The 10,409-nt window shown below is 44.0% G+C and overlaps 1 protein-coding gene across 2 annotated transcripts in view; it reads left to right on the top strand.

Moving 5' to 3' along the window:
* wipf2a (WAS/WASL interacting protein family, member 2a) overlaps nt 1-9,902 on the top strand; it is a 14,943-nt gene extending 5,041 nt beyond the window's left edge. For both annotated transcript variants that reach the window (XM_084002957.1, XM_084002958.1), the window contains exons 3-8: nt 41-173; nt 1,433-1,534; nt 2,235-2,930; nt 5,662-5,907; nt 6,474-6,575; nt 7,818-9,902. In XM_084002957.1, the coding sequence (XP_083859083.1) occupies nt 41-173; nt 1,433-1,534; nt 2,235-2,930; nt 5,662-5,907; nt 6,474-6,575; nt 7,818-7,861 (1,323 nt within the window). In that variant the 3' untranslated portion in view covers nt 7,862-9,902. The remainder of the gene's footprint in view (nt 1-40; nt 174-1,432; nt 1,535-2,234; nt 2,931-5,661; nt 5,908-6,473; nt 6,576-7,817) is intronic.
* The last annotated feature ends 507 nt before the right edge of the window (nt 9,903-10,409 follow it).

Here is a 10,409-nt window from a genome sequence, read left to right as displayed (position 1 = left end):
CGGCTGTGTCGTTAACACGTTTGTTGACTTTCCTCCGCAGGCGAACACGACCGCTCCCAAACTGAACACGTCCGAGGCGAAGGGCCGAGGAGCGCTGCTGTCCGACATCTGCAAGGGCGGCAAACTCAAGAAGGCTGTCGTGACCAACGACCGGAGCGGTCCGATTCTAGAGAGTAAGTCACCGCAACTTCATCTCACACACACACACACACACACACACACACACACACACACACACACACACACCTTGAAAACCTTGAAAACGTGTGTGGTAGTGTGGTGTTTTCCAGGTTTGAAAAGTGCTTGGATGTAGAATAAAGGTCTTGAAATGTGTGTTGTATGTGATGACATCTATGATAGAACAGAGAAAAGAAGATCTCCATATTTGAGGGACTGAAAACAGCATTTTCTGACATTTCTTTATGAAAAATGCCTTTTGATGATGAACAGATGATGAAAATAGTTGGTGATTATATTTCTGTGGATCTGTTAGTGGAATTAGTTTTCCTTTCATTTGTGGTCCTTCTGTAAAAAGCTGTCTCCAAACATCATGTTGGTTGTTTAGAGGACAATAACATCTCATTTAATGTGATGAACAAGTGACATAATAAGTAGACTGAATACTGACCATTGCAATGATACAAAGATGGAGTTTACCACAGCTGGAAGGGGCTGGGAAAGCATGGAAATGCACCTGGAAATGCTTGAAAAGTGCTTGAATTGAGTTTGGAAAGGTGTAGGAACCCTGAATTGGCTAATGTGTGTATGAAATACCGGAATATGCACAGAACTACTTCTGGAGCATTCAAACGCATTTCATGGTCTTCAAATATGAGGACTGAGATGTAGTTGAAAGCCCAGAAAAAAGCGAGTTATTAGATCTTGAGAAAAAACAAAAGAAAATCTACACAATATTGTTGTATTTTCTTTTTGGAGTTTGGAGGACAGTAGTGGAGAAATAACTCCTTTAAATCCACAAGTATGTGGTCCACGTTGTGATTGACGACTTTGTTTTAAGCTCCATGCGTTGGTGACTTCGGAGCATCATTTATACGTTAAATGCATCCTAACCCTAAATTAGCCCCCCCCCCCTTCTTGTATATTCTCTTTTTTTAATCGAGATCAGCTCGACAGGAAAGACCAGACTTTTTTATTATTTGATCATTTGATTTAAAAACACAATTTGAATCATTTCGTAACTTGTTTTTTCTTGTTTCTTCTGGCTTCTAATGTTTGTTTTCGTGTTATGAACTCATTCGACGTGTTACTTTTTCGGCAAAGCTGTAGGTAGAAGGTGTTTAATTGAACATATGTTGTAGCTCTTCTCTGCACCACGATATAGCTGTACTCTCTGAATACTTGACGATTAAAAGTGTGTTACTAGTCGTGCTTTCTTCTCTTTTTTTTAATGTGGATGTTCTCTTTTCACCAGAAGCCGGAGGAGGTGGAGGTGGAGGTGGAGGAGGAGGAGGTGGAGGGATGGGAATGGGAGGCCTTTTTCAAGGAGGTGTGCCAAAACTACGCCCAGTTGGAGGTGAGAACCGTTTCTTTGCTTTATTTCTGATTATCATTTGTGTAAATAACTAAACCGGAGAGGTGACTCAAAGTCAAAGTCCAGCGGTGGAGTGGGAGAGAGCTAATCAGTCGTGATATCGCTGATAATCTGTCAATAGTTTGTTCAGCAACACGGGTGAACACACAACATTATACCTGCTCATGTAGTAGACGGGAGGAGGAAACTCTTTCTACATTTCTACGGAGCTTTAACTTTTATTTCCACTCTCTGGGAATCTGTTCCTCCGCGATCGTTTTATAGAAATAAACGTGTTTTAAAGGCCACAAGAATCAGCAGAGAAGATCCAGATTATTGGACCCCCTTTTGACCTCCTTATCTCTGATGGAGCTGAAGAAGGGATGTGAATTATGGATGAACTCGCTTATTTTAGAGATATCAAATATTAACCGTTTGGCATTTGACCTTGTTACTGCCGTTGGAAGAAATGCCGAAGATGTAAAACATACTTGTGTCTGTGTTAAAATACTTCAGGGGTCGATGTTTGGGTCTGTTTCATGACTCATGGTTTAGTTATGATTATTATATTATTATAATATGATTTTTGCTGTAAAAGCAGAGGTATTGTGATTTGTCTGGTATTTAAATTTGTTGTTTAAGCCCAAAACAAAGACATTCCTTTCTGGCTATTTTGTGCATCTTGTTTTGTCCCTCCACCCAGATGGTTCAGCCAGCGGTTCAGTGGGCAGATCCGCCCTGCGGCCCCCAGGGGCCCGGCCCGCGGCCCCTCGCCCCCCCACTGGCCGCTCCTCCTCGCCCTCCCCACCCAACAAGCCCTCTCCACCCGAGCACCAGCGCTCCTCCCACCGGCCCTCGCTCCCCGACATCTCTCGCCCCTCCAGCAGCAGCAGCAGCTCCTCCACGGGCAGCGGGATGAAGCACAGCAGCTCCGCCCCTCCTCCTCCTCCACCCTTCAACAGAGGTGGCCGTGGCAACGCTCCGCCTACCCCCAATCAGAAAACGCATGCTCCGCCTTCCTCCTCCTCTCACAGCAGAGAGAAGCCCCTCCCACCGACGCCCAACCGAGGCCACACTCCTCCCAGCGCTGTGAAGCCACCTCCGTCATCCAGCAGGCCGCCGACGGGTGGCTCTTCGGCTCCTCCACCTCCTCCGCCGCCGTACAGACCGCACACGTCGGTGGGCATCTCCAACGGGCCGTCCTCGGTGGATGGCAGTGGTGGCGGGGCTCCAGAGCTGCCACAGAGGCACAACTCCCTGCACAAAAAACACACCTCGGGAGGCAGCAGCAGCCAAGGACGCAGCCACGCTCCTCCACCTCCTCCCTCATTGTCTCCATCCTCCCAGCAGGGCGGCAGACCACCACCACCCGCCAGAGAGCCACCCGGGCGCAGAGCAGGTAGGAGCACCTGCACTGTTGACACACAGCACTCACAAAACCATTCAAGAGATGGATTTAAGTCATCAAGTTACATTTTATATGAGCTTTAAAAGACAAAGTCTATCTGAAAACTTAGTTCTGCTGCACAATATCCAGGATGGAATATTTCTGGGTCCCTCTTCATGCAGAGAATGCCATACTAGATATTGATATATTTTCAGTAACATGACCAAATTACAGGGCTGGTACGGTGTTGGAAATCCTTGAAAACCCTTGAATTTTAGTGTGATGTTGTCAAGGTTTGAAAAGTGCTTGGATGTAGAATAAAGGTCTTGAAATGTGTGTTGTATGTGATGACATCTATGATAGAACAGAGAAAAGAAGATCTCCATATTTGAGGGACTGAAAACAGCATTTTCTGACATTTCTTTATGAAAAATGACTTTTGATGATGAACAGATGATGAAAATAGTTGGTGATTATATTTCTGTGGATCTGTTAGTGGAATTAGTTTTCCTTTCATTTGTGGTCCTTCTGTAAAAAGCTGTCTCCAAACATCATGTTGGTTGTTTAGAGGACAATAACATCTCATTTAATGTGATGAACAAGTGACAGAATAAGTAGACTGAATACTGACCATTGGATTGATACAAATATGGAGTTTACCACAGCTGGAAGGGGCTGGAAAAGCATGGAAATGCACCTGGAAATGCTTGAAATGCTTGAATTGAGTTTGGAAAAGATAGAGTAAACCTGAAATTATAACCAGTCTAATTTGACCAGATAGGCCCTGCAGATCACCATGATCCCAGGAGAAAAGTAGATTTTGTAGATCAGTTTCAGTGACCCAGAGTTGCAGCGAACTCAGACGATCAGTCATTTTGTTCTTCTCTCTCCTTTCACCTTCTGTCATCTGTCGGCTCTAACAAAGGCACAATGAACGGCTTTAATGGTGTAGTTTACGTCGTCTAATCGCCCGATCGTTTCAGCTCTAGACACGTTGTGTTGTGCATCAGCACGTCCCGGTGATGGAAACATCTCAGCGGGAGGAATGTTGGTTGATTGAGCCAAAGCAGGTTATGACTCGTTATCCCTGATCCTCCATCAAACCACATCGTCCTGGAACATTTCACATTTCCTCCATGTAGACACTCAACATATGATTTAATATTCCCTGTTATATCTTCAGCTGCTTCCGTTGAGGAAGTGAAGGCGTTCTCGGATGCCTCCTTATTTTTTAAACGCATAAGAATTTAACTTTGAGTTTTACTTGAGTTTATTGCCATATTCGTTTTCACATATAAGGAATTTCCTTATGTGCACGATATTTGCAAACAAACAGTAAACATTAAAGCAATGACTGCAGTCAAGAACATTAAAATAAAAATAAAACAATTACCGGAAAAAAAGACACACTATAATATGTATGTCTTTTTTTATGCACCGTAATAAAATAATATTTCCAATTTTGCAATTAGTGCAAAATGTTGCTTCCTCTCCCAGAGCAGATTCACAGCTCACAGGAAAAAAACGTACATCGGTGATTTTTGAATTCAGAGCGAGCTGCGAGAAACAGGAAGGCACTTGTTAGCTCGGATGCTGTGTTGTGATTGGACGACGGAGCGATTCAGCCACAAGGCCTCCTGGTTCCTCTGCATTCCTGAAGCCCGGTGGAATATTCCAGCATTCCTGTTCACTTTCACCCTCGTTGCTGCTTCTCCCTCTGGTTATCTCTTTTAAATTAAGTTGCATGACGTCCTCAGTCACTGTGACTTTCCTCTGCTTCTCCGTTGCTGGTATTTTTTTTTTGCAGCAGCTGCTGGAAATTATTTCACGTCAGTTAATGTGCTGAATAACTTTATTCCCTTCATGGCACAACTTGTCTATAACCGGCTCCTCGTGGTTGGTTGATTCCACTATGTTTAAGTGCCATTTGAAGAGTTTAGGCATATTTTGATGGTTATCAGGATAATATCATGAATCCCAACTCTTTTGGATAATTGTGAGCCATGCCTATTCAGTACGATAATAAAACCTGCTGCAGGTCATCACAGTGAATATTTAGCGATATTTAGAGTGAAGCGGGGACCATTTTCAAATCTCTGTGGTGCATTCAACAACTCCAGAATTATTAAAATTATTCCCAATTCCAAGATATCGGAACCTCCTCAAATGCAGCAGAAGAGCATTTATTGGTTATCGGACCGTTGGAAACGAATATAAATATATGCAAAATTAAATCTTAAAGCACTAAAATGTTGCCACCAACATCCATTAAAATCTCTCTGAAACAGCTGTTATAATTACTATAATAAATATGTGTCTCCGTGTGTGTCTCCGTGTGTGTGTCCGTGTGTGTCTCCGTGTGTGTCTCCGTGTGTGTGTGTGTCTCCGTGTGTGTGTGTGTGTGTGTGTGTCTCCGTGTGTGTCTCCGTGTGTGTCTCCGTGTGTGTGTCTCTGTGTGTGTCTCTGTGTGTGTGTGTGTCTCCGTGTGTGTGTGTCTCTGTGTGTGTGTCTCCGTGTGTGTGTGTGTGTGTGTGTGTGTGTGTGTGTGTGTGTGTGTGTGTGTGTGTGTGTGTGTGTGTGTGTGTGTGTGTGTGTGTGTGTGTGTGTGTGTGTGTGTGTGTGTGTGTGTGTGTGTGTGTGTGTGTGTGTGTGTGTGTGTGTGTGTGTGTGTGTGTCTCCGTGTGTGTGTGTCTCTGTGTCTGTCTCTCTCTGTGTGTCTCCGTGTGTGTGTCCGTCCACACAGCTCCCCAGGTGCCCCCCTCTGGATCTCGTAACGGCGGCCGGGACGCCCCCCCTCCCCCGCCTCCCTACCGCGTCCACAGCTCTGTGGCCTCGGAGCCGCTCAGCCGAGTTGGCAAACCGCCGCCACCTTCCTCCTCTTCCTCCTCTCTCTCATCATCCTCCTCCCGGACCCCGGCCGGACCTCCTCCACCTCCCCCGCCCATCCGGAACGGCCACTCCTCCATCTCCTCCTCCAAGTCCAGCACAGGTGAGAGTGAGGCAGCACAGGACGCTTTCAGACGACAAACACAGACTCAGCCTTTTAATCTTGTACAGAAAATGTTGTAAATCCACTTTAAGATAATTGATGGTGACAAAAATCAACAAATGGTGTAGATGAAGGTGGACTTAACCCCGAAATGCAATGAAAGTCTGAAGGCGTAGAGTTCAAATCAAAGATGCTGAGTTGCATTATGGGAGATGTAGGATCGTGTGTTTTTGAAGCTTGAACCATATTAGAGACTAAAAATCCACTGCTTGGAGTTTAGTTTACCTGCTGTGTCCTAAGAATAAAAACAAAAGTCTTATCGGCTTAATTTTACTTGACGAGGAGGAAGAACCTTTTGTTAGTAATCAATATTTGTTGCGGTAGTAGAAACCTACTGCTATACTTAGTTTTGAAGTATCTTTAAGATGCAATACATCGTGTTAGTAAGCGATCAATGACGGATGTTTAATGGCAATTTACGTGTTTGATTAAATGTTTTTAAAGGAGGGTCTTTGACTGTTATAAAATAATAAAATAAACTGTTTTTTTTTTTTCTTCTTCCTCAGATGATTTTGAATCCAAGTTCAACTTCCACCCGATTGAAGACCTTCCACCTCCAGAGGAGTACAGGCATTTCAGCAAGGTCTACCCCAGCAAGAACAACAAGGGTAGGGGACCAGCACCGTCGTGTTATTTATACTCTTAGTGGCTCACATTAGTCCAGAGACCAGACCAGACTATGTGGAGGAACCAGAGACTGTCTGTGGTCCCCCAGAGGTCTAGATAGTAGACCACATTAGTCCAGAGACCAGACCAGACTATGTGGAGGAACCAGAGACTGTCTGTGGTCCCCCAGAGGTCTAGATAGTAGCTCACATTAGTCCAGAGACCAGACCAGACTATGTGGAGGAACCAGAGACTGTCTGTGGTCCCCCAGAGGTCTAGATAGTAGCCCACATTAGTCCAGAGACCAGACTATGTGAGGAACCAGAGACTGTCTGTGGTCCCCCAGAGGTCTAGATAGTAGCCCACATTAGTCCAGAGACCAGACTATGTGGAGGAACCAGAGACTGTCTGTGGTCTCCCAGAGGTCTAGATAGTAGCTCACATTAGTCCAGAGACCAGACCAGACTATGTGGAGGAACCAGAGACTGTCTGTGGTCCCCCAGAGGTCTAGATAGTAGCTCACATTAGTCCAGAGACCAGACCAGACTATGTGGAGGAACCAGAGACTGTCTGTGGTCCCCCAGAGGTCTAGATAGTAGCTCACATTAGTCCAGAGACCAGACCAGACTATGTGGAGGAACCAGAGACTGTCTGTGGTCCCCCAGAGGTCTAGATAGTAGCTCACATTAGTCCAGAGACCAGACCAGACTATGTGGAGGAACCAGAGACTGTCTGTGGTCCCCCAGAGGTCTAGATAGTAGCTCACATTAGTCCAGAGACCAGACCAGACTATGTGGAGGAACCAGAGACTGTCTGTGGTCCAAACAACAAGGTCTCTGCTGTATTTATGTCTAGATGACCTTATATGGAGTGTTGCACCATCAACCAGACTCCATTCAGAAAACCAGCGTTTTAACAGTAGTTATCTTGTGGTCTTGCAGACAGACCTAACAAAGCATGACTCAGCACTTTTTACTGATCACCATCATGATGGAGTTATTTCAGCATCCTTTTCATCTGGTTATTGATATTAAATCACAGATCAATACTTTATTGTGGGTTCCTCCAGCTGTGGTGAACCAGCCCACGTGGGTCTTGCTATTCAGGGTGACCTCTGGATGATGTCATGAACCCAGACAGGACGGCGTTTGGTATCCTGGTGTACTGGGACACACTCGTGTGCGTGCCTAAGTAGTAGAACTGACCTGAAGTGACCTCGTCTCTGTATCTCCTTCTGCCCTCAGCCATGATGAGGGGAGCTCCTCCAGCGCCGCCGGTGGGGAGGTGAACGGACCTCAACTCAGGACTTGAGCTCTCAGTCAGCCGACCCGATGGGTGACGAGAGAGAGAGAGTGGTGAAACAGCACTCAAACCACACAAACACACACACCTACAACACACACTTAACACTAAAACCACCAGCTGGAAGCACAAAGTGAACACTACGACACCGCCACAGGTTTGACACAACTCTCCGGCCTCCTTCTGTCGTTGCATGAGAGAACGAAAAAGAAAAACCACTCGGGACGTCAGAAACGGACTCCCTGACTGTGACCACCTCGCCGCCGCCGCCGCCAGGCTTCTGATCGTCACGAACACATCAGGACCAAACTCCGAACACTTCCAAATCTGTGCATTCCACCTTTTTTCTCTTTTTTAATGCATAATCATGATTATAACGGTGATTTTCATAATTCTGAATAATTAGATTTTATTATTTCGGTGTCAGCATTAATTCAACACTATGAATCCAAACTTTCTTTTGAATTTGTTTTTGTTTCCAGCAGATGAATTCCATCAAAACGAATAATGCCGTGAATGATGGGGACTTAATGATGATGATGATGATGATGATGATGATGGTGGTTGTTATTATTTTGTTTTGGGTTATACTTTGTCTCAAATAGCCATTCCAGCAGTGCCAGATGAGGGTGCGTTTGATTGAATCACCTCTCTGTGTCAGTGTGCCAAAAGCGGGTGGAGTCTGAATGAACTGCATGGGATAGTTTCCATACATGTTATATATAAATATACTTCACATGTTTTTAAATTCCCAAAACAAAATTCAATACTGGAAACCCGCCAAGTCACCCTGCCTGGTTGTTTATTTTTTTACATTTGGTGAGGGACTATTTCCTGTTTTGTTCTGTTATTTTGGGCCCCCCCTACCTTCCTTTATTTTGGGGGTCTGTTCATATCTCCGTCTTCAGGCGACGTTGCACAGCAGCTTTACCGCTAAACCGAAACACTGTGCTTATTCCTGCACTTGTGATGACGGGGGAACCTGAGATCAGGATTCACGTCTTTAACGAAAAACTGACAAAACTAGGTCACGCTAAATTATTATTCGTTTACTGGACCAAGTATATAATGATTTAGCTGCAGGTGGTTTGTTTTTATTTCATATAAATATATATAAGGGATCATTTATCAACTTTCTATCGAGGGAAGTCGATCTAAAAGCTCAACTCTGTTCTGAATCCCCCCCCCCTTTCTTTTTTTCTGTGAGGATATCTTGTTTAATTGCTATGCAAGAAGCAGTTTGTACAGCTTGTAGTTGGTAGCAGCTAACCAAAAAAAAAGGAACACTTAAGTGCCAGAGAACTGTGTAAGCAGATGGAGGTTCTTTACTTTTACTTTTAAGTTTGACTTTAAAACACTAATTGCATCCTATTCAAACCACCACAAACTGAAAGAAATGCGCCCCCTGCTGGTCCTTTTGCCTTACACAAATCCGTTGTCACTCTCATCGGTACCAGTTTGTTTGTTTTCTTTATTTTAGATATGTTAGGGGGTAAAGATGATGAGGACAAGGTAAATAAGAAACAAGTTTATTTGAAAATGCTAAAAAATAAATATTGTATATTTACATTAAGGAATATGGTAATCATAGTTATTGATCTATTTTTATGTTGTAAAAAGCTTGTAATATAGGAAAGAGAAATGATTATAACGATGTTCCAGTCTCTGGATGTTTGGCCATGAGGGGGTGAACGAGCCCGGTGGGGGCGTGAGGGTTTTTTGCCAACATTTTCTTTTTTTTAAGGGGATTCTGTTTTCTTTATAAAAAAAATCTGTGTGGCGGGTACCGTCGTGAAGGTGGGTGTGACGCCACAGAACTATGGAACGACACTTCCTGTCACACGGGTGTTGGCTCACCTTGTCACACAGGTGACGACCCCACCCCCCCTCCCCACGTTAGCGTCCCCCACCTGTTCTCACCTTGTCCACTCTTAAGGGCAAAAACACACAACCCTTGTGGTCATTTAATGTTAATCAACCATGTTTTTATCATTTGAAATAATTTCAAATAAATATGGGGAAAAGGGTACCTGATGCACAGTGTGTTTGTTTTCTCTCCCTTTTCTGATTCTGTGTTTTAATGAGTCATAAGTGTAATTTAATGTGATTGGCACAAACATTTAAGGACTTAAAAGTGGCCAAAGCCCAAAGAGAAAAAAAATACTCCAAAGAAAGTCTGCAGTTTAAGTCGGAGGTGGGAAGTACAAATACTTCATTCTAATTTTTTTTTAGGTATCTGTCTTTCTACTACACATTTTCATAAAAAATAAATACCATTAATGTGATCAAGATTCAGTAGAAATGTCCTTCATAGGGATACTTTTGACTATACTACTATACTGATTCAACATATTTAGCCTTTTTTAGTCTTCTAGTTGAGTAGAGAACGTCTCTACTTTTGACATCTCTGCACATCTGAGAGGCTGAAATCCACATTTTTGCATGAAAATGTACAAGCATGATGTTAGTATGATTTCACATAACTACAGCCCTCAGATAGGCTAAACTGGGCCTGCAGTGTTGAAAACCGGTCT

This window comes from Eutrigla gurnardus, assembly GCF_963514095.1.
Source record: "Eutrigla gurnardus genome assembly, chromosome: 3".
NCBI classification, from domain to species: Eukaryota; Metazoa; Chordata; class Actinopteri; order Perciformes; family Triglidae; genus Eutrigla; species Eutrigla gurnardus.
The sequence above is the reverse complement of the archived record's forward strand: the minus strand, read 5'-3'. Positions and strand labels throughout refer to the sequence as shown.